The 24300-nt window shown below is 43.1% G+C and overlaps 3 protein-coding genes across 7 annotated transcripts in view; 2 read left to right on the top strand and 1 right to left on the bottom strand.

The window, feature by feature from the left end:
* The window catches only part of LOC106585423 (neurogenic locus notch homolog protein 1), a 56556-nt gene extending 53269 nt beyond the window's left edge, over positions 1-3287 (top strand). For both annotated transcript variants that reach the window (XM_014171599.3, XM_014171598.3), the window contains exons 33-34: positions 109-206; positions 397-3287. In XM_014171599.3, coding sequence (XP_014027074.1) covers positions 109-206; positions 397-1785 — 1487 coding nt within the window. In that variant the 3' untranslated portion in view covers positions 1786-3287. The remainder of the gene's footprint in view (positions 1-108; positions 207-396) is intronic.
* Positions 3288-3998: 711 nt separating this feature from the next.
* dpp7 (dipeptidyl-peptidase 7) lies at positions 3999-11418 on the top strand. The gene is made up of 13 exons (XM_014171601.3): positions 3999-4216; positions 4514-4643; positions 4752-4891; positions 5250-5413; positions 5771-5906; positions 6063-6144; positions 9262-9428; positions 9534-9594; positions 9890-10008; positions 10147-10303; positions 10672-10736; positions 11003-11073; positions 11228-11418. The coding sequence occupies exons 1-13, from the start codon at positions 4133-4135 to the stop codon at positions 11322-11324; spliced, it is 1473 nt and encodes a 490-aa protein (XP_014027076.1). The 5' UTR covers positions 3999-4132; the 3' UTR covers positions 11325-11418.
* LOC106585427 (endoplasmic reticulum mannosyl-oligosaccharide 1,2-alpha-mannosidase) lies at positions 11370-24138 on the bottom strand. Of its 4 annotated transcripts, XM_045706817.2 has the most exons (15): positions 24012-24137; positions 23799-23913; positions 21950-22084; positions 21298-21406; positions 21121-21203; positions 20839-20990; positions 20535-20650; positions 20063-20242; positions 19241-19389; positions 18798-18986; positions 18100-18290; positions 16763-16883; positions 16266-16460; positions 15966-16097; positions 11370-15712 (listed from the first exon to the last, which is right to left on the bottom strand). In XM_045706817.2, exons 3-15 carry the CDS (start codon positions 22043-22045, stop codon positions 15506-15508), a joined length of 1920 nt encoding a protein of 639 aa, XP_045562773.1. In that variant the 5' UTR covers positions 22046-22084; positions 23799-23913; positions 24012-24137; the 3' UTR covers positions 11370-15505. The 4 variants fall into 4 exon arrangements, with proteins under 4 accessions (XP_045562773.1, XP_014027079.2, XP_014027080.2 ...); XM_014171604.3 differs by having other exon boundaries at positions 23799-24138; XM_014171605.3 differs by having other exon boundaries at positions 20535-20647; positions 23799-24138.
* Between the last annotated feature and the right edge of the window lie 162 nt (positions 24139-24300).

The following is a 24300-nucleotide window of genomic DNA, read 5'->3' as shown; positions in this document are numbered from 1 at the left end:
AAATAACGTGGGGGTTGAAAATTGTTCTAGTCAGGTTTCTTTAGGTCATTTTAGACAGGCATGGGTTGTGTACTGAACGTGTTTTTCTGCCTGCCTCGATCTCACCAGGCAAATCTGCTCTGCACTGGGCAGCAGCAGTGAACAACGTTGAAGCAGCTACCGTACTACTGAAGAATGGAGCCAACAAGGACATGCAGAACAACAAGGTAAGGAATCTTTGCTGCCTGATGGAACACAATATAATACAATATTTCTGTAAGCTACATTCCTTTAACATTTAAGCTTTATTTATACAGGTTATTGTCACCTGATAAAATCTATTTAGCAAGAGAGAGCTGTCTATCTGTGGTCCACTGTAAACACATTTCTCTCTGTGTGTCTGTGTGTCTGCCTCAGGAGGAGACCCCTCTGTTCCTTGCTGCCAGGGAAGGAAGCTACGAGACGGCCAAGGTCCTGCTGGAGCACTTTGCTAACCGCGAGATAACTGATCACATGGACCGGCTGCCCCGAGACATAGCGCAAGAGAGGATGCACCATGACATTGTCCGTCTCATGGACGAGTACAACCTGGTCCGCAGCCCACCCATGCACAGCCACGGCCATGGAGGCTCTATGGGCACCACTCTGTCCCCCCCTCTCTGCTCCCCCAACAGCTACTTGGGCAACATGAAGCCCTTGGTCCAGAGCAAGAAGGCCCGCAAGCACAGCGCCAAGGGCATCGGCTGCAAGGATGGCAAGGACATGAAGAACAAGAAGAAAACCTCCCAGGATGGGAAGGGAGGAAGTCTGTTGGACAGCTCAGCTGTTCTGTCCCCCGTGGACTCCCTGGAGTCTCCACACGGGTATATCTCTGACGTGGCGTCCCCTTCCATGATGACGTCCCCCTTCCAGCAGTCTCCGTCCATGTCACTCAACCACCTCCAGGGGATGTCCGACCCCCATATGGGGGTCAACCACATGGGTATGCCCAACAAGCAGGAGCTAGCGCGCATGCAGTTTGACCCGCTTCCACCCCGTCTCACCCACCTTCCGTTGTCAGGCTCCAACGGCTCTGGGGGCATGAATGGCCAGTGTGATTGGCTCTCCAGGATGCACGCCAGCATGGGTCAGCCCGGACAGTTCAACCCCATGAGGGTTGGTCCTGTCGGGGGGCAGGGCGGTCTGCACCAGGGAGGCGGGCAGCACGGCATGATGAACTCTCTCCACACCGGGCTTCCCACCACCAGCCTGTCCCAGATGATGAGCTACCAGGGCCTGCAGAACACCCGGCTGGCCTCGCAGCCCCACCCCATGCAGCAGGTCCAACAGCAGATGCAGATGCAGCACCAACAGAACCTACAACAGCAGCTCCAACAGCAGCAACAGAGCATCCAGCTGCAGCACCAGAACTCTAGCACTGGCAGCAGTGGCCATGCCAGCAACCAGAACTTCATCAACACCGAGCTGAGTGGCTCAGAGATCCAGCAGGGCACAGGGAACCAGGGCTCCATACCCATCCACACCATCCTGCCCCAGGAGACCCAGATCATGAGCCAGAACCTGCCCAGCACCCAGTACCTTACCCCTCCATCCCAGCACAGCTACTCCGGCCCCATGGACAACACCCCCAACCACCAGCTACAGGTCCCCGACCACCCCTTTTTGACCCCCTCCCCCGGGTCTCCCGACCAATGGTCCAGCTCATCCCCGCATTCTAACATGTCTGACTGGTCGGAAGGCATCTCAAGTCCACCAACCAGCAGCATGCAGTCTCAGATCGGACATATCCCCGATCAGTTCAAGTAGAGAGTTTGCATTGCTTTGCCAAATGGACTGATGGATATTTTTGTATGAAAAGGCACTCTTGAGAAAACAAAACAAAAAGACAGAGTTATGGACTGATTTGACCCAAAGCTCTTTTTATATGCTTTTATACTAACAGTAAGAATTACCTATGTTTTATTCCTTCTCTTATTATTTATGAATGTCTTATTTATACCTTTTCTTCCGCCTGCTTACATAAATGTGGGATCCAAGGTGTCAGGCCATAGTCAGGGCAGAGGTGAAACTTGTAGGGATACTGTAGCTTTGTTTATTTTCATATGTAGTGCTTTTGTCTGCAGTATACTGAGTTATTCAGCTGTACACTGGGTATTTATTTGTTTAGACATTTTGCCTTTTCATTTTCACCAGATTTTTCATCAAACTCTTGTTTATATTTTTTTAATCTTAAATCCAGTGTTATTTCAATTTGTGTTTGAGTTTTGTTAAATATTCAAGAACATTGCATTTATTTGCTGACAGAGCAAACGGTCATAAAAAAATGTCTTATTTTCCTCAACTGTGGTCAGGGATGCTGTATGAATAAATTATCTTATTACAGTACGCAGTTTCTATGTTCACATTTCAAACAGGTCCTCTGACCAAAAGCAAGAATCTGCTAAATAAAGTGCTAGAGTTATAAGTAGTTCTTGGATCAATGCAGCATAAACCTCTTGATTTGATTGTCTGTATGTGTCTGTGTGGCGCTGCGTTTATATGTGTTGGGGGAATGGTAAGGTAATGTACAGTATAACGCCAGCTTGGAGATTGACAGTAAATAGAACAGGCTTGAGCCTATATGTCCTGTGTCCCTTGTTACTTTTAGTCGTTCAAGAAATTGTCATTATTCTAAATGATTATTTGGAAATTAACTTTCCCTCTCCCTCCAATTGTTTGAGCGTTTCGCTGGTTTTGTTTCAATGTAAATATGAATATGCATTTCCTTTGTAAGCAGGATTTTGTTTCAGAAATCTTAAGTCTTAAGAATTCCACAGTAATAAAAAAAATTAAAAATAAATACAGAACATATATTTTACTCTGTATCACTGAGGAAGAGATCTGAAAGGTGTATACAAACAACATAAATATAAGAGATGTGTTAAGCCCTTACAGATAAATAATAACAGAAATATTGAGGAGTTATACAATTATTATTTATTGACTGTTTCTGTGATACAGAATAATCCACAGATGATTATTTGGATGAATGTTGGATGATTTTTTTACTCAATGTAAAAAGGAACACTGTGGGGTGTCCTGTTTCTATAGTGTGTCCTCGCCTGATGCTTTGTGAGATGCTGTGAATGGTTTAAGTTCTCAATTTGTTTCATTCAAACCCAAGGCTGTAGTATCTGCAATAAAATGTTACCTGCCTGCAAAGTTTCAATTTGCATAAAATGTATTTTTCTTCCACTACCTGACTGTCAATCTGTAAAAAAAAAAAATCTTCATATAATAAAAGATACCAATGCGTGTCTTGATTTGAACTTGTCTTCCGTGGTCTTTGCTGTCTGAATATAAATTGACTGGAGTTAGTAGCCCCATCTTGTAAAGTATACCAAGTCTAACAGTTCTTAATTCCAAGATATCAGTTTGTTCTACAAAATCCAGTCTGTTGTAGTTGAACAATATGGACTCAGCAACCATACAAGCACAATCAATCTCAGGTGACGATATCTGATACATAGAAACAAAAAGTGAGCGAGAGTAAGAGTACATGTGTTTGTGTGTGTGTGTGTGTGTGTGTGTGTGTGTGTGTGTGTGTGTGTGTGTGTGTGTGTGTGTGTGTGTGTGTGTGTGAGAGAGAGAGAGAGAGAGAGAGCGAGCGAGCGAGAGAGAGAGAGAAACAATCAAGACATGCCTCCAAATTGATATTGAATGTTATTAGTAGAGTTTTCATACTCAGTATTAATATCTAATAAATTACAGTTGTATTCATTATGACAGACATTAACACTGTCTTAAAATATTATACTTTTTACCACCAACATTCACATCTAATTTATATATCTATCTATCTGGACAAATTAGTCAACAGTTATATTGTATTTTATTGTATTTTATTCCCCATGAGAGGCTGATGCTGTAGATTCCATAATGCGATACCTTTAACAGCAATATTTAGTAGTTTTTCCCCTCTGGTGTCTTTCAGGACTTCACAGCTGAGTCGATTGAAAGAACTACAACTTCCACTATGCACACGGCCAAAACGTTGCCTGGGTTCAGAGGTCAATAAACAAAATCAGCTGTTAGGAAGCTATGTCATGTGATTTAGACTATTAACATTTCGAAACAGTTATTTACAGAGGCTTTCACCCACAGCCTTTTCAATATGACAAATTGGGGTTTTATTTGCGTTGTTGTCTTTCTCTCCTTCTACTCTGAGACGCAGGGGCTTACACACAGCCGTTTTCAGGTAACTTTTTTTACCGTAGACGTTCAGTGTTCACTGTTACTGGGCTTTACTAATGTCTGGAGCATGGCTGGTAGTATGTCTAGCTAGCTCTCTTATGCACGAGCAACCATTGCATTTCTTAAACGCTGTTCATAGTTACCAAATTATGTTCGTAGTACACGTGTTCATAGTAATGGCTAAGACTAGAGAGACTGCTGTTATTTCATTCACTCTAGCATGTTTATGATCTCAGATGTTACATTATAGGCATATCAGGTTTGTTCCTCTGAATATTTCATGCTTTTACATTATTTTGAGGTCAAGAATCATGGGTACAGCACTGACCCAAAACCCCAGTTTAAAGAGAAATACTTTCCCCAAATAATCGACCACTTCAACTTCAACTTTATGGGCAATGGAACCTATGAGCAACGGTACCTAATCACAGGTGAACATCCATTGTTTTTGCTATTTTGCACACTTTGTGCTGGTCTCTCTTATTCAGTCCAACTTGCATGCTCACTTTTGACTGTTGCCATGCTCTGTGTCCTTCTAGATGAGTACTGGAAGAGAGGCTCTGGACCAATCTTCTTCTACACAGGAAACGAGGGAGACATCTGGGAGTTTGCCCTGAACTCAGGATTCATCACAGAGCTGGCAGCACAGCAAAGAGCCCTGGTCATATTTGCTGAGCATGTAAGAAGAGGCCATAATGTGTCACATGTTCATGCTTGTGATCATGACAGAACTGGGGAAGTTACTCAACCGTATCACAGAAATAGGCTGGCCTCGTATCCACAAAGGGTCTCAGAGTAGGATTGCTGATCTAGGATAATATTGTATGGACAGATCCTAGATCAGCACTCCTACTTTGAGACGCTTTATGGATACAGGTCCTAGGCTCAGATCAGTTCTCTGTTATGATTGTTTTGATACCAGACTACATCATGTCCTTGAACAGGGCAGTCAAACACTCAAGTAGAGCTGTTAGCTATAACATGATGCATAGAGTTACCTTGAATGTTTGATTCATGTTCCACTTTTCTCTCCACAGAGATACTATGGCAAATCACTCCCATTTGGCCAGGACTCGTTCAACATCCCAGAGGTTGGGTTACTGACGGTAGAACAGGCCCTAGCAGACTATGCTATCATGATCACAGAACTGAAACAGCAGCTAGGAGCCTCCGCATGTCCAGTCATTGTCTTTGGTGGAAGGTAAGAGCTTTATTACAGGCAATTGGAAACCAAATGTCTATTGAATGATTTCAGTATTGGTTTCAGTGATCTGAAATCTGTCATTTTTATTATTTGTAGCTAAATGCAAGTGCCAATTTGTTTCATGAAAAATGTTACAAAGCAAACTCTATGCTTTTAGATACAAAATAATTGCAGTTCCAATAGTCTTTTCCCACAATGAAGGCATAATATTTTCTTTACATATCCAATTAATTCCCAATTCTGTTCTTCCAAAGTATCAGAAAGAATCTCAATGAGACAATGACATCATCAACTTCAGTAGAGATAAGAGGCCAGTCTCTCATACAAAGGTTGTCTTCTCTCTCTCTCCTTCAGTTATGGAGGAATGTTGTCAGTCTACATGAGACTGAGGTACCCAAACATTGTAGCAGGGGCGCTGGCTGCCAGCGCTCCCATCCTGTCCACTGCAGGGATGGGGGAATCAAAACAGTTTTTCCAGGATGTCACATCCGTAAGTTCAGATTTACAGTAGATAGTCTCACATTAGCTGGTCTATTTTGTCCCTTGATTGTAGTGACCAAAGTTCTAGGTTTTCTGCATTTTCTACATTCTTGATTTTTACATTTCTCTGTTAATATTACCCAATGTTTTTTTAATGTGTGTGTAGGATTTTGAGAACTATGCCCCAGAGTGTAGGGATGCTGTAAGAGGGGCGTTCCAGAGGCTGCAAGACCTGGCTCAAATGGAAGGTAAAGTCTGCATGTGTAGCAAATCGGGATCTGTGAAACTCACTCCTTAGCCTAAATTTCAAATCAAATTTATTTTTATATAGCCCTTAGTACATCAGCTGATATTCTCAAAGTGCTGTACAGAAACCCAGCCTAAAACCCCAAACAGCAAGCAAAGCATGTGAAAGAAGCACGGTGGCTAGGAAAAACTCCCTAGGAAAAACTCCCTAGAAAGGCCAAAAACCTAGGAAGAAACCTAGAGAGGAACCAGGCTATGAGGGGTGGCCAGTCCTCTTCTGGCTGTGCAGGGTGGATATTATAACAGAACATGGTCAAGATGTTAAAATGTTAAAATGTTCATAAATGACCAGCATGGTCAAATAATAATAATCATAGTAGTTGTCGAGGGTGCAACAAGCACGTCCGGTGAACAGGTCAGGGTTCCATAGCCGCAGGCAGAACAGTTGAAACTGGAGCAGCAGCACGGCCAGGTGGACTGGGGACAGCAAGGAGTCATCATACCAGGTAGTCCTGAGGCATGGTCCTAGGGCTCAGGTCCTCCGAGAGAAAGACAGAAAGAGAGAATTAGAGAGAGCATATTTAAATACACACAGGACACCGGATAAGACAAGAGAAATACTCCAGATGTAACAGACTGACCCTAGCCCCCCGACACATAAATTACTGCAGCATAAATACTGGAGGCTGAGACAGGAGGGATCAGAAGACACTGTGGCCCCATCCGATGATACCCCCGGACAGGGCCAAACAGGCAGGATATAACCCCACCCACTTTGCCAAAGCACAGCCCCCACACCACTAGAGGGATGTCTCCAACCACCAACTTACCGTCCTAAGACAAGGCCGAGTATAGCCCACAACGATCTCCGCCATGGCACAACCCAAGGGGGGGGGCGCCAACCCAGACAGGAAGACCACGTCAGTGACTCAACCCACTCAAGTGACGCACCCCTCCCATGGACGGCATGGAAGAACACCAGTAGGCCAGTGACTCAGCCCCTGTAAAAGGGTTAGAGGCAGAGAATCCCAGTGGAAAGAGGGGAACCGGCAAGGCAGAGACAGCAAGGGCGGTTCGTTGCTCCAGCCTTTCCGTTCACCTTCACACTCCTGGGCCAGACTATACTTAATCATAGGACCTACTGAAGAGATAAGTCTTCAGTAAAGACTTAAAGGTTGAGACTGAGTCTGCGTCTCTCACATTGGTAGGCAGACCATTCCATAAAAATGGAGCTCTATAGGAGAAAGCCTTACCTCCAGCCGTTTGGACAATTAGGAGGCCTGCGTCTTGTGACCGTAGCGTACGTGTAGGTATGTACGGCAGGACCAAATCGGAAAGATAGGTAGGAGCAAGCCCATGTAATGCTTTGTAGGTTAGCAGTAAAACCTTGAAATCAGCCCTTGCCTTAACAGGAAGCCAGTGTAGGGAGGCTAGCACTGGAGTAATATGATCAAATTTTTTGGTTCTAGTCAGGATTCTAGCAGCCGTATTTAGCACTAACTGAAGTTTATTTAGTGCTTTATCCGGGTAGCCGGAAAGTAGAGCATTGCAGTAGTCCAGCCTAGAAGTAACAAAAGCATGGATACATTTTTCTGCGTCATTTTTGGACAGAAAATTTCTGATTTATGCAATGTTACGTAGATGGAAAAAAGCTGTCCTTGAAACAGTCTTGATATGTTCTTCAAAAGAGAGATCAGGGTCCAGAGTAACGCCGAGGTCCTTCACAGTTTTATTTGAGACGACTGTACAACCATCCAGATTAATTGTCAGATTCAACAGAAGATCTCTTTGTTTCTTGGGACCTAGAACAAGCATCTCTGTTTTGTCCGAGTTTAAAAGTAGAAAGTTTGCAGCCATCCACTTCTTTATGTCTGAAACACAGGCTTCTAGCGAGGGCAATTTTGGGGCTTCACCATGTTTCATTGAAATGTACAGCTGTGTGTCGTCCGCATAGCAGTGAAATTTAACATTATGTTTTCGAATGACATCCCCAAGAGGTAAAATATATAGTGAAAACAATAGTGGTCCTAAAACGGAACCTTGAGGAACACCGAAATTTACAATTGATTTGTCAGAGGACAAACCATTCACAGAGACAAACTGATATCTTTCCGACAGATAAGATCTAAACCAGGCCAGAACTTGTCCATGTAGACCAATTTGGGTTTCCAATCTCTCCAAAAGAATGTGGTGATCGATGGTATCAAAAGCGGCACTAAGATCTAGGAGCACGAGGACAGATGCAGAGCCTCGGTCTGACGTCATTAAAAGGTCATTTACCACCTTCACAAGTGCAGTCTCAGTGCTATGATGGGGTCTAAAACCAGACTGAAGCGTTTCGTATACATTGTTTGTCTTCAGGAAGGCAGTGAGTTGCTGTGCAACAGCTTTTTCTAACAGTCTCTCTGCTGAATAGCTAGCTTTTCTGTGGCACGACTTAATATGCTTTAGATGGGCGGTCACATGTGTTTGCGAGGCAGAGGTCCTCGGTTTGAGCCTTGGTATGTGCCGAATCAGGAGGAAGTGATATTAGCTAAGCAAGCAGCATGACATCCTTTACACATGCACAGGAGCGCCAAGTCTAGGTCCAAAAGGCTTCTTAACAGATTCTACCCCCAAGCCATAAGACTCCTGAACAGCTAATCAAATGGCTACCCAGACTATTTGCATTGCCCCCCCCCCCCACTCTCTTATGCTGCTGCGTTTATTATCTATGCATAGTCACTTTAACTCTATCTACATGTACATATTACCTCAACTAACCAGTGTATATAGCCTTGCTATTGTTATTTTACTGCTGCTCTTGAAATTATTTGTTACTTTTATTTCTTTTTTTTTCATGTTTTACTTAACACGTATTTTTCTTAAAACTGCATTGTTGGTTAAGGGCTTGTAAGTAAGCATTTCACTGTAAGGTCTACACCTGTTGTATTTGGCACATGTAACAAATACAATTTGATAAGCCCCCGTAGAAATGGGTTCATCATTTGAATGTGCCTTTACAAAGTATTCATGTCATCACTGATACGTATAGGGTTGTATGTCACTGTAAAAGCACTGTGATTTTCCATCATTACAGTAATGCTCGTTGTCTCCTTTGCATGTTTGTCCGACATCAGACTATGGCCGTATCCAGTCAGCGTTCTCCCTGTGCAAGACTCCATCCTCGTATAAGGACATCCACCAGCTGAATGGGCTCTTACGTAATGCCTTCACCCTCATGGCCATGCTGGACTACCCCTACAGCACCCACTTCATGGGTAGCATGCCTGCCAACCCAGTCAAGGTACTGTTGCTCACAGATAACAACTCATTGGGATTTCACCTCTACTATGTTGTTCAACCCATACTATGTTTGTGATGAACTAAGAAGAGAACTCTGTGCTTGCAGGTGGCCTGTGACACCATGTTGGGTGGAGCTGATTTGCTGCATGCCCTAAAAGACACTGCAGGTAAGTAGGCGAGAGGGCTGCCCAGTGAGTTCTCCATGAGTCCTTCAAGGGTTCTGCCAGTTGACTTTTGTATCATTGAGGCATTTCATATCAGTTTCCACTAGAGGGTGCACCTCCTACACATCCCCCAGCTGCTCCTCAGGCAGAATCACTATACACCATATACCCAATCAACCCAGAAATCCCTTTATAATTGATGCTCTGTATAGCAGGTGCTCACATTTCCATATGAAAATGCAATGTTAGGTCTACCAGCAACTGGCATGTTGTTGATGTAATGCCAAATCTCCTACAGGAATAGTGTACAACTCCACAGGAGATCTGACCTGCTTTGACCTCTACACCCTGTATGTGGAATGTGCTGACCCAACTGGATGTGGACTGGGCTTCAATAGCCTGGCCTGGGACTACCAGGTACAGTATACATCACCAAGCTATTACCATTTGTTCTTTGCTCATCAAGTTGGAAAACTAAGCAGAGCTACTGAAAATTGAATAATTATGGAAATGTTTGCAATTTTTTCTCACAAAGACTGATGTCTTCTCTTTCAGGCCTGCACAGAGATTGAGATGTGCTATGAGAGCAACAATGTGAGTGACATGTTCCCTCCTATGCCCTTCACTGAGAAACACAGGGAACAATACTGCTCCAAGCGCTGGGGGGTGATCCCCCGACCTGGCTGGCTCAAAACCCAGTTTTGGGGTGATGGTAAGAGCTGCCCTCCTAATCACCACAGCTACAGATGCTAACTACGTACACCTTAAATAATTGACTTTGTTAGTGTGCTGCTCTGCTCATCTGAAATTCCCATACAGTACACAGGGCTTGCTTCTTGAACCCTTATTACCATTTAGCATACGCTTTTATCCAAAGCGACTTAGTTATGTGTGCATACATTTCTTGTATGAGTGGCCCCAGCGGGAATCAAACCATACAATCCTGGCATTACAAACTCTATGCTCTACCAATGTAGCCATACAGGGCCACTTCTCTCTAGGGCCACCCTTGTCTGCTTGATATTTACATAGTTTCCTCAGTGACGTTTTGTTCTTTATGTTTCTGGTTGTCTTGATCAGCCCTCTCCACGGCCAGCAACATAATTTTCTCCAATGGAGATCTGGACCCATGGGCAAATGGAGGGGTAAGATCTGAATTAAATGTATTTGAGTGCTACTTTTCTAAACCCTCACGTTCTAAATGCTATTCGTCAGTGGCTGCGTTTACACAGGCAGCCCAATTCTGATATTTTTGCCACTAGTTGGTCTTTTGACCAATCACATCAGATCTTTTTCTGATCTGATTGGTCAAATGACCAATAAGTGGAAAAAATATCAGAATTAGCTGCCTGTCTAAACATAGCCAGTGATACATTCAGGCTGTCTCACTTGTAAGATTTTTGTTCTGTAGGTGAGAAAGTCCTTGAGCTCATCACTGATTGCAATCAACATCTCAGAGGGGGCTCACCATTTGGACCTGAGGTGAGAGAACTTATTAGACATTTCACTTGACTTTCTTCCACTCAACTTCTGTAAATTCACACAGTATACAATTACTGGTGCTATAATATTAGTCTCTTATACAGTATCACCACATGGGAATGGCTGCATTTCAATGCTAATATTATTTCCCCAGAGAGGCCAATGATGCTGATCCGGCATCAGTTATAAAGGCCCGTAAGATGGAGTCAGACACCATCGCCCAGTGGGTGAAAATGGAGAAGGAGAGATGAAATGCCTTCAACATGGATTTTAATCATCGACAGTGACAGTTGTAAAAGGTTGTTCAATAAAGTATTTTAATCTTGACATTTATACAAATTTAAAGCAGGTCCATAGTTTTATTGTAAACCAAGTGACATTGTGGCACATTTTGTAAGTTCATGATTTAGACAGTTTTATAGACCCAGAACCAAGCACTAATCCCATTAGCCCCCAGCATTTGGTTTAGCATGTTCATTCCCAAGTTGAAAAACAGTTCAGTCGACATGGGTGTACTACTTTCCAGCTGAGTCACTGATGTTGCAGGGTCATAACACAGGGTGTCCCAAAATACACAGTATTGCAAATGACACAGGCGCATAGTTTCATTGAAATGCAGATTCTCACCAATTTGATATTGATTACAAATGTGTACAATATTGCAATAAAAGTAATAGATTAAATCAGATCCGCTTTGGCCGACATCAGCATAGGTGTTGTCAGAGGTGGAACTGCACTAGAGCTGTCAAATCCACAAGCGGCTCCTGGCATTATACCTAAATCGGACTTCGCATTAAGTGAAAGCCCATACAGCCGTGTTTACAAGTTGAAACACTGGAATGTGAGATGTAATCTACACCTCCATTAGGCTGCTAGAAATCCTCATTTTCTGAATGATTTTCAATTTGAGGTTCTTTATAGGCTACGCTTTCTCGGTCTGAATATCTAACAGGAGTAGGACAGGTGTGGCTTTGTGACAATGATCAAGGCAGCTACTCACCAATTTGACACCTCCGACATGCCAAAACATCAGCTATGCGGATGTTGGCTATCGCCGGTTAACACAATCTGATTGAATCTAGGCCTTATTTTCCCTTGAGGTCCCAGTTGGGTAGGCTTATTTCATATGGTATTAGTGGTTTGAAATAAAATAGTTCTCCACAGCTTGTGGGCTGAGTGAGTCAGAGCAGCTGGATTTAATCCATATCGTGGCAGATCCGTGCTAAAATGTAAAGGTCATTTGCGATTGAGCCGACATGCAGCGATTACGTGAATGCGGTCTCCACGAATGTGGGAACATTGCCTTTAAATTTCTATCGTGCTATAAGACGGATCTTCCGCGATACGGATTGAATCCAGCCCTTAACCATGACAATATCTCTGACCTTTTATCAGAGAGCTGCCAGCAGGCAGCAGCTGACTTCAGATGCTGTATCAAAATCTCCCACTAGCATTTCATTTACATTGTTATAAAATAGGGAAATGGCTTATTTTGTCATTCTTAACAGAATGATGAATGTAGAATAATTCCAGATTCCAGTTACTTTAATAACTAGGATATCTTTGGTGTAGAAAAGTTTAGGATCCATCTGAAGGATTTTTAAAAAAGGAATCAGAAATGAGCAGCAGTATATTAACTGATCAGAGATGTGAAAAAGGGATCGGAAGCAGAGCCCTTAGTTTCATGATATATACTGTAAGTCTATGCACAGTTTGAGAGTTATGGAAGTATACCCAGCGAATGGTTGGACAGTTGGAAAATGACATTCCTTATTTCAAAATCACACCATGATTATGTAACAAATACACATCTTTGCACAACTATTCACATCAACTATGTACATTTCAATAACAAAATAATTTATGAATATGTCCAAATAGTTTCATAATGTTGTCCAGAGCAACGTTGAAGGCACAAGTGAAACAACACCAAAGAAGGGGAGCTGAACATGGAAATAGGGAATAAAACTACATTTCACACTTAGGATGTTGAGTTGTGGTCTCAATACAAACTTAAAATACCACTACAAATAGAATCATTTGAGTGAAAGTGTACATCACGTAACATTCAATATAGCTATTTACAGGAATGATGGTGAAGTATAGGATCTACAGCCCAGGGCCCCGTTTCCCAAAAGCATCTTAAGGCTAAGTTCATTGTTAGGATCATATGGGTTTTAACGATGAACTTAACATGCTTTTAGGAAACCAGGACCAGTTCTACTGCTACTCCAGTGGCATAAACCACATTTACAATTCAGTCTATTCAGATATACTATAAACACACTACAAATCAATTCAAAATATATGAACTAAATTCAGCTTAATCTCACAAATACATTTGTATAACTAAACTACCCAAGTGTTCACACTGGCTTGCCCTAATTTGACGCCACACAACAGGAATGATAAATGATAAGGAAAAATAGGAAAACTGACATTCTTTAAAGATAATAGCAGCGGAGTCAGTCAAACTCAAGGAAATTCAACAATAAGTGCTTGTTGTCCCCATACACAAAAAAGGTGCACAGTATGCAAGTAAACTAGATTGTTCTATGCCTGACATGATTTTAACAAATCATTTTTTATATAAATCATTTCTTATGAATGTGATTGAGAAACTGGAGAGTGACATGATCCAGGGACACAGGAAGTTTCATCCCAATGCTATGTCATTTCCTGTAAAGCCCAGTATTGTGTCACCTCCACTTCCTCTCGGGCTTCTGCTGCCTCTGACTAAGACAGCTTGGAGTTCAGTCACACTCATCTCATTCTCTAGTGTTGGTGGACGAAATAACCACAATGAGCCAACTACACAGGTTGGCTGGCTCATGTTTTCCACTCTTCCTTCAGAGTAAACAACTGTCATGATCAGAGGATAGACAGACTCCGCACCAGCAATGTGGTGAGAACAGAGAACATTTTAAATAAATATCAAGGCTACCATGGCTCAATCTCACCCTAGCACTGCTGTCATTCCACCATGGCTATTACAATCATTTAACGAACAATAAATTCCGGCTTAAAAAAAAAGAGCAATTTTTCCAGAGTTGGGAGAGGGTAAACAAACCCAAACTTGAGTCACAGATATATCAAAATGAGTAATGCGATATCTTGGTGTTAGCCAAGCCCTGAGCTGTGATGTATTTCTGTATTTACACTACCGTTCAAAAGTTTGGGGTCACTTAGAAATGTCCTTGTTTTTTAAAATAACAGCATATTTTTTGTCCATTAAAATAACATCAAATTAATCAGAAATACAGTGTAGACATTGTTAATGTTGTAAAGTACTATTGTAGCTGGGAATAGCAGATTTTTTATGAAATATCTACATAGGCGTGCAGAGGCCCATTATCAGCAACCATCACTCCTGTGTTCCAATGGATTAGCTAACACAACGTGCCAAGTTTATTTGCGAGAAATCGGCAAGAAACTGAAGATCTCTTACAACGCAGTGTACTACTCCCTTTACAGAACAGCGCAAACTGGCTCTAACCAGAATAGAAAGAGTGGGAGGCTCCGGTGCACAACTGTGCAAGAGGACAAGTACATTAGAGTGTCTAGTTTGAGAAACAGACGCTTCACAAGTCCTCAACTGGCAGCTTCATTAAATAGTACCCGCAAAACACCAGTCTCAACGCCAACAGTGAAGAGGCGACTCCAGGATGCTGGTCTTCTAGGCAGAGTTCCTCTGTCCAGTGTCTGTGTTCTTTTGCCCATCTTAATCTTTTATTGGCCAGTCTGAGATACGGCTTTTTCTTTGCAACTCTGCCTAGAAGGCCTGCATCCCGGAGTCGCCTCTTCACTGTTGGCGTTAAGACTGGTGTTTTGGGGGTACTATTTAATGAAGCTGCCATTTGAGGACTTGCGAGGAAGATCTCTTACACTGCGTTGTAAGAGATCTTCAGTTTCTTGACAATTTCTAGCATGGAATAGCCTTCATTTCTCAGAACAAGAATAGATTGACGAGTTTCAGAAGAAAGTTTTGTTTCTGGCCAGTTTGAGCCTGTAATCAAACCCACAAATGCTGATGCTCCAGATACTCAACTAGTCTAAAGAAGGCCAGTTGTATTGCTTTTTTAATCAGAACAGTTTTCAGCTGTGCTAATATAATTGCAAATTATCAATTAGCCTTTTAAATTATAAACTTGGATTAGTCAACACAACGTGCCATTGGAACACAGGAGTGATGGTTGCAGGTAATGGGCCTCTGTAACGCCTATGTAGATATTCCATAAAAATAAAACAGCCGTTTCCAGCTACAATAGTCATTTACAACATTAACAATGTCTATACTGTATTTCTGATCAATTTGATGTTAATTTAATGGACAAAAAAAAAGCTTTTTCTTAAAAAAACAAGGACATTTCTAAGTGACCCCAAACTTTTGAACGGTAGTGTATGTATCCCGTTGACTTGGCTGGTGTATCGCTCACTCCGCAGAAGGCCAGATGGGCAGGGGATGGGCCTCTGTGTTGAACACATACTTGTCCAGACTGAGCAGCTCCGGGTCATCTGAGAACAGCAGGTAGAAGTACTTGAGAGTCTCCCCCAGGAAGAAACTCTCCATCTTGTCCCGGGGGCTGGGGTACTCTGGGTCCCGGACGTTGTTGATGGATGTGTAGCCACCAGTAGAAACCTGAAGGAAGACAGACCAACACAACACACGCTATAAGAGAAGGATCTGTAATCTCTGGGGAAATATTCAGTTTGTGGTTATTGAGTGAGTATCTCATTAACAATGCGTTTCTCAGTAGCCTGGTTTCAGATCAGTTTGTGCCGTCTTGCCAACTCCTATGGTCCTTGTCACGTCAAACAGATCTGAGACCAGGCTGGTTAATTTTCTAACAGTATTAACAGTAGTCTAGGCTGGGTAGTGACTGTTCTCTCACCTTGGTGTACTTGTTGAAGTTCTGGAGGATCTCCCAGCCCCAGTCTCTGTACTTCCTGTCCTTAGTGAACCTGTACAGATAAAACAAGCTCTCCACCGTCTCAGGGCGAAGGAGGTTGTGTCTGTCTGCAAGCTGAGGAGAGGACAGATAACCACACGAGAAACAATCACATAGGAAATTGACCATATCCACGAAAAACTTCACAACAGTAGAATAAAGGGTCAGAAACCCAACTATACTTCAGTAGTGTATTGTTTAATAATATCTCTGCAGGGAAAGCACACACCCCTGTATACCCACCTTGACGTCTACATCTCTGATGCTTCCCTCGTGCATGTTGAAGTGGACGATCTCAGGGCTCAAGCCAGTCTCCATCTGGGCATACATCTGGTAGCAGGTCTCCATCAGCTGCTTGGCCAGCTCCATGTGGTCGGCTGGCAGGCCGTGGTGGGCTCCTAGAGCCAGGGTCCCAGGGAGGAAACACACCAGGTGGTCCTGACAGACAGAGGGTTGGGGAGTCAGTGGAGCAATAGAATGTCCATGTTGCAGAATAGAGCCCACAATCTTTTAATGGAAAAGACTGGAACTACAGCTGGTTAGGGGTTGACACCCTTTTTGACTCATCAAAGCGATACATGAGATATTGGAAACATTTAAGTATTGGGTGAAACTGGGCTTCAAATGCCCAACCTTAAACAGGCTGCAAACCTCCCCCAAAGAAAATCTTGAGGTTCCTTTGATTTAGAGAAAACAGCTCTTTCACCCACTCATCTGGTGTGCATAGTTTGTATACTAACCATTTTGGGGCTGAACTGACCATGGGACAGCTCCCCTACGAAGGTCAGGCTGTTAGGAGAAGACTTCTTAAGCAGGTTCTTCTTCACTCCCTCCAGGGCCTGCAGGTAATCATCCAGCAATCTGAAGAACACAGTCACAGCATCACAGCCAAACACTGGAGAACCCACGTACAGACACAGCATTACAGCCAAACACACGTACAGACACAGCATTACAGCCAAACACACGTACAGACACAGCATTACAGCCAAACACACGTACAGACACAGCATTACAGCCAAACACACGTACAGACACAGCATTACAGCCAAACACACGTACAGACACAGCTTTACAGCCAAACACACGACGCCGCTACAGCCACACACGCAGCCGCTTACAGCCAAACACACGTACAGACACAGCATTACAGCCAAACACACGTACAGACACAGCACGCCCCCGTCGCCGCTACAGCCAAACACACGTACAGACACAGCATTACAGCCAAACACACGTACAGACACAGCTTCGCCCCCGTACAGCCAGCAACAGCACCCGTACAGACACAGCATTACAGCCAAACGCACGACGCCGCTACAGCCACGCACGACGCACGCTTACAGCCCGCCGACAGACCGCTACGCCCGCCGTCGCCGCACGCCCCCGCAGACACGCCGCCTACGGGCGTCCCCCACCAGTCCAGGTGTACTGCTCTGTATAAAAACACTACTGGCTTGACAAAAGGAATATGGCTAATAACTGTACAAATACTGAGAAACATCAGCTGAATGGTACTTTTACTATTATTGTTTGATAAGTGTCCCATATAATCTAGTGTCAACGCCAATTGATAGAGCACTGAGCCAATGAAATAAAAATACAATTTCAAACAAGTACTTTAAACATAGCACAAGAACCAAATCTGTCCTCAAGCATCAAAGTCCTCAAGCTGCGCTGGGTCTGTGAGAGCTGTTCCAACTGAGGATAAATGTTTTATAAAGTAGCTCTGAAGACCTAGTTGTGCATGAAGTTAAGAAAATATTCCCAGACAGCCATGAATAGTCTTGTGCACAGCGTGATACGGCATACAGCCATTCAGCCACATCCACACAGAATTGCAGGTAACAGAGAGACGGGCTGTTTAAGTCGTGTCAGTTACGTCAAGGGAGCTGAGGAGATCAAGCTTAGGACTGTCAAACATGACAGCAAGCTAGAGCAGCGACAACTCTGCTGCCTGCCTTCAGTACTTAGCAGGGAGCCTAGACAAGATGAGTAGGAATCGTGTGGCTAGACCTGACTCTGTGAATTAGTGTCACCCTCAACCTCATGACAGGAAAAGTGTTAGAAAACCCACTCTGTCTCCTTCTGGCCTCCCTGTATCCACTGTTTAAGAAGGTATTCGTAGTAGCTGTCTGCTCGTGCGCCCAGGGTGAAGACCCCCAGATGGGTGAACTGGCCGCTGTTGGTGTTGATGAACATGGGGACGAGGCCGTCCTGCTTCCCTTCCAGCTTGTGGACTTTTTGCATGACCTCATCCACTGCAGCCTGGATGAGAAAGGAGGTGGTGGTGGGGGGGGGGGGATATGTAAGTTAAAGCTAGAATCCGTAAATGAAACACTAACAAAGCTGTCACCCTGCTTCTGTTTTGGTACAAAGCTGAGGAATGCACCTGGGGAAATGTAACCACTCAAATTCATAGACAGAACTATGGATGCAAGGAAAATGATTGTTTAATCATGTTGAGGATATACAGTGTTTGTTTACATTTTCTTTATGTACAAACATTGGAGTAAAACAAGCTTATATTTGGGGTTCTGATGGAGTAAGTAAGACAGCTGAACTAAGCTCATGAGGCATTTAGAAGTTATCTTTTTCAATAATGAAATGAGGTATACATCATTAATCTATAAGTCCAGAAATTGATGTAGCAACTAAGGATTCTAGCTTAAAGTGTTGTCAGAGATTATTGATAAAGTGCTGTGGAATCAAATGTTGTCCAAAAGGCTGACATTAATCCAGTCCTTTCACTAGAACATTGCTTATGAATATTACCCGGTAGCGTGTGTCCTGAGTGAGGCGACTCAGCTCCCTAAACTCTAGCTGGATGCTGGTGACCTCAGCAACAGTGCTGTCCGACGTCCATCGAGGGGGGTGGGCCGTACCCTTTCCAATGTTCACATCTGAGTAGGGGATCTTGGACGGTGTGTTGAAGGCAGGCATTAACCTCGTTCCTATATCTTTCTGCAAGGTCATCAAAAGAACAACAGAAGGCCGATCAATATGTTTCCCTAGCCAGACCCCCTCCCACAGAAAAACTAGTTATTTCACGAAAGAACTCATAAGACCAGCAGCGGCATTAGCAGTATCCCATGAAAGGGTCTTTGAGAGGCAGAAGGAGTGGAAGAGGAAATGTCAGAGGCCCAGCAGCAGTAACAGTAACAGCCAGCTCTCTGTATTTCTCTGTCTGTATGTCTCGCATTCTGCATGTGACTCACAGCCTTGTCCAGGAACAGAGTGTCTCCAGTCAGATGGTAAGTGCTCAGCAAGCCACCCAGGATACGGATGGTGCTCTCAAACAGGTTCACATCAACGTTCTTATTGAAGGAGAGCTCCGTTGACACCCAGGTCTTTGCCTCCTCAAACTCTGTCCAAAAGAGACCAACCACAACTTTAGTGGTCTAACTCCATGATATAGCAGATACAAAGAAAAGTTGGATCATGAATATAAGTAGCGTTTTCCCTATATGCATTTAGCAGTGGCGCTGCTAAATTGTGGCCTCCATATTAAATATACAATTTATATAATAATATACTGCATATAATTATACTGTAATATGATTTATATAATAATATACTGTATATAATATACTGTAATATATGATTTATATACTGTATATAATATACTGTATATATTATTTTATGGGGGGGGGGGGGGTCATTTTCAGGGTTTGGTAAAACATTTTCAGTGTCATCTTAAACGACTAAAACCAGATATAAAGTATATAGAAAAGATAATGGAGATACATATCTTTGAGAAATAACAATCCCATTTCTCTCAGCCCCATGGCAAAATGTGTAGAATTGCAGGAAACTAGCTCTAACACGGTCAAATGTTCTCTCTGCTCCATGGCAAAATGTGTAGAATTGCAGGAAACTAGCTCTAACACGGTCAAATGTTCTCTCTGCTCCATGGCAAAATGTGTAGAATTGCAGGAAACTAGCTCTAACACGGTCAAATGTTCTCTCTGCTCCATGGCAAAATGTGTAGAATTGCAGGAAATTAGCTTTAAAAACAGCTAGGGGAAACACTGAAGTACCTTCTCTGAGGTTGAGGATCCACATGGTGTCCAGTGCATCAATCAGGGTCAAGCCCAGGCCAAACCACTCTCCATAGGACTTAGAGATGGGCCTCAGCTCATCTTGGCCCCAGGCAAACTCTTTGTATCCCTTCCATGCATGTCTGAAAGCATCTCGTACTGCCTCAAGCCTATCAAATTCTGAAACACACACGCCAAGATAATTAGCTACCATCTAAAGAATTATAAATTAATTACTTCTATTTCAAATAACTAAATCTTTTTCAGACCATGCACTTCCTCTCAAAGCTATAGTTGCCCTGTATCAAACTCAACTTGTGGTTAATAAACAACTGTTGTTAATGGTCATGAAGGGTGGGCTATGGAGGGGTTTGCACACACACACACACACACACACACACACACACACACACACACACACACACACACACACACACACCCGAGAGAGAAGCGGTAGAAACATGGTACAGACCTGGCTCGTGTGAATGGTCCTTTTGCTCAACCGCTGGGACATCCACCTTGTTCTCTGCTTCCTTGGCAGTTCCTCCTTCAGTGGCTTGGTCAGCCTCAATCAAGGCCCCACGCCTACTAAACACACGTAGGTGTCAGTCAAGATGAGAAGACCAGAAAACATGTTTATACGTTTGGAACGGAGTTTTAGTTTACTCCTCACAATCGCTTCCCTAACCCATGCATGCAATAAAGGCTTATGTATCAGAGATAAATTGACTTTCATTATCCATTAGTCATCTCCACTGATTAGAGACTAGTCTTACTTAACAAGTGGCTTCTCTCCCTCTTCCTTGTCAGCTTTCTTTGCATCTTGAATCGGATTCTCCTCCACCTGGATATCTGACCCGGTGCCTTTCTTTTGCAGACGGTTCTGCGGGCCGTGTGGCCCCCGCTTGTGGGGTGCCCTCTTCGGCTTCTGAAGGAGGAGACACGTTAAGGGGAGGGAAGTGCTTCAATTCAAAAACACTGCTTACTGAATGTATCACTGCACATATTTCTCCCAGCCAAAGGCTCGCTTTACTATTAGAGGAGTGGAATGTACCAACCGCTGAAGGTGGCTCAGGTAGGACCTCAGGGATGACCGGTTTCAGAACATGGCCCTCATCCTCCTTCACAACAACAGTAAGGCCTGGGGAGATACATAGGGGAGGATGTTCAGTCTCTGGTGCCTCAAAAACAGAGTCACCACCACCATAACAATTAGATTTTTGTGCTGGCCTTACCTCTGAAGTGTTCTGTGACAGCGGGGTAAGTGGCAATCCCACAAACTAACATGAGAGCCACGGTGAAGAGGATGAGGTTGCGCTGCAATCTGGATAACTGTTTCCATTTCTATGGAGAAATGGGTGCAAATTGGATGAGATAGAAAATGACAAAGCAGTAAGCACAGAGTAAATAACACCAAAACTCAGCTACAATTGATTGCACCAGCTTGTCTGTCAGGAGAGAAAGTCACACTAAGAAAGAAATCCAGAAGAACCACTGAATGTCACACACAGTGCAACACGTCTGATCGACTGTCAGTACCATGCTGCTACGTACTTTACAGAGGCACTGCATTGTCATATTCTTCGGGTATAAACATCACCATCCTGGTGTCATGTCTCCACAGATTGACAGGTCTGAGCTAGTCATTTTCTGTTGGAGTGACAATCACATGATATTATGGATATGATGATAATTGTGTCTCAGGGCATTTTTTCATTCAAGTTAGTAAATCATTAAAAATGTCATGCTATATTTGCGGTATAAAACATTCAGTGGGATATATAGTATAGCCTATCAATCAACTGTAAAGCATATATAGTAAGTCATCAGATCAGAGTTTGTGATTAAGATAAGTAGGTTGGTTGACTTCCTTCAGCACTCACTCACCCTCCAGCAGGACTGTCTTCTCCACTGTTTGCTGTTATAGTTGCCACTTCCAGTGAAGGTTAAAGACACAAAGTCCTTCCTTGATGGTGAGTGCATGTCTCCAGCCTACCCCACAGTGAAGTCATAGACTCTATGCTAGAGGAGGAAAGTAGGCTGCAAATGAGAAATTACAGCAGAGGCAACACAAACTCCCTTCTCTAATTATACAAACTCAACTGTAGAGATGTGCTTTATTAGACCAAATGAATGAATATTGAGGACACATAAATAGGACTAAATGTTTGTAGGTTATAGCATACAATTATGATTTCGTTTCAATTGACAAATAAAGCATAATATCTGAAAACAAAGCAATGCAGTTTCGTTTACAAACCTTTTATTGATAATTATGACATGTTTGAAAATATTCCTGTCAATCACAGCCAATTATTGTTAGTGAGTACTTGAGTGGTCCTTTGTAGCTCAGTTGGTAGAGCATGGCGCTTGTAATGTCAGGGCAGTGGGTTCGATTTCCGGGACCACCCATACGTAAAATGTACACACATGACTAAGTCGCTTTGGATAAAAGTGTCTGTTAAATGGCATATATTATTATTATTATTATATTTACATTATTGTCACGGTCTTTCCTTATTGCAGCCTGCCAATTGTCCTAACTATTGAAAATATTGCCTACATTTGTTCCCAAACAAGTCAAATTAGATTCGAAAGGAAATAAATTACTTTTAAGATACTGTATGCCAGTTGACGAGAGGTAGCTAGCAGATTGCAACGGGTTAATGTGATGCTCAGGGTAGGTACTGTTTGGCGTAGGGACACACTCTTCATGCATCCATTACTGTAGTTAGGCTTAGCCAACTTGTATTCTATAGCTTTAGTGGTGTGTTGTATAGATTCCATAATCTGGACATGAGCGAGTGCTCAGCTGGTTCTCAACACTGTGTGCACCCATATGTGCGCTGAAACCCCCTCAGCAGCCTCCACTGGTTCCCAAACCTTTTTTCACTCGGGCTCCCTTCCAACATTGGGGAACATCCATTCATTGGGAAGGCAGATAAAGTGTTTATTTTCAAAAGCAAATCACTTTTGCATGAGAAAACACAAAAGACTACTCATTACGTCACGTTTGTGCTGAGCAGACTAGGGCGCCTTGTTCATTCATGCCTGGGAGCAGCCCGGTTCCAAAGTGAACGCAATCAACTTTCACCCGGTGCAAAACGCCTACCCGGTTCAGATTAATCAAATCCCCTCATTGATTCAGGTGGATGACCACCCCAAAGTGCTGCATGCCATGATGACACTGTTGTTTTGATCAATGAGAGAGAATATTTGAATTAGACAAGATGGCTGCGTACACATTGGTGGATCACTTGGCACAAAACATGTATTTTACTATCGGAGCATTTTATACATTTAAACTGGACACGGGAATTTTAGAAGACACATGTTTGGCGTAAAAAAGGCTGATCAAAAATGCTCTGTGCTTCTCCAAACAGTATCTATCCTGTGACGGCTACTGGAGCGTCACATTAGCCCGTTACAATCTGCTAGCTAGAGGAGACTATGCCCGAAGTCTACTCGCAACAGCTGGGATATATTCATTACGGAAACAGTTTACCGTTTAAGAACCAAACGGGAGCAAAATAAGAGTTTCTATTGGACAAATTCAGGCAGGTCCCTCCCCGTTTCGTTCCGTTTAAGAAACGTTATCCGACAGAATCTGCGTAATGAATACGCCCCTGATAATTACGACTGAAAACATCCTCGCAAACAAAAACAATGTGCAAGCTAACACAATCAAAACGTAGACTAAAATAAGACGTTGAATTTGGAAATAAAGGTACTTTACCTTTTAGTCAACAGTGTATGGTCTCTCGTGCTCTTCAGAGCTCACAATTCCAATGTCCTGGATCTTGAGCGATTCACAAAGCGACTACAGACCGAGGCATTACGAGGCCTACAGCCTAAAAACAAGCAGTTACACGAGTAAAGTTAATTTACTACAAACGAGGAGCAAGTATAACAGGAAAACGGGAAGTGTTCGTTTAAAATGAGTGCATACCTTCAAGAGACCGATTATCTACCCAAGAGCAGCAATGCAATATCTATACATGCCACGCGCTCAGTGCTAGAAAAAGTAACCTGACCGAACAGAGCGGAAGCAACAAAATACATTCGTTGATACAAGTCTGAGGATGATACATTGTAAATACACGCCTTTCTCTCAAATCAACACTTCGTCCGATTACTTTGAATGAAACATCAGTAGTTCATTTTCATTCGAATCTAGTCAAATCACATCGTTTTCAATTGTTTCAAGTTTGACTGAAAATAAAATAGCTTATTTTCAA

Source organism: Salmo salar, chromosome 24 (assembly GCF_965601325.2).
Source record: "Salmo salar chromosome 24, fSalSal1, whole genome shotgun sequence".
In the NCBI taxonomy this organism is placed as follows: Eukaryota; Metazoa; Chordata; class Actinopteri; order Salmoniformes; family Salmonidae; genus Salmo; species Salmo salar.
Note: the sequence above shows the minus strand (reverse complement) of the source record. Positions and strands in the feature narration are given on the sequence as shown.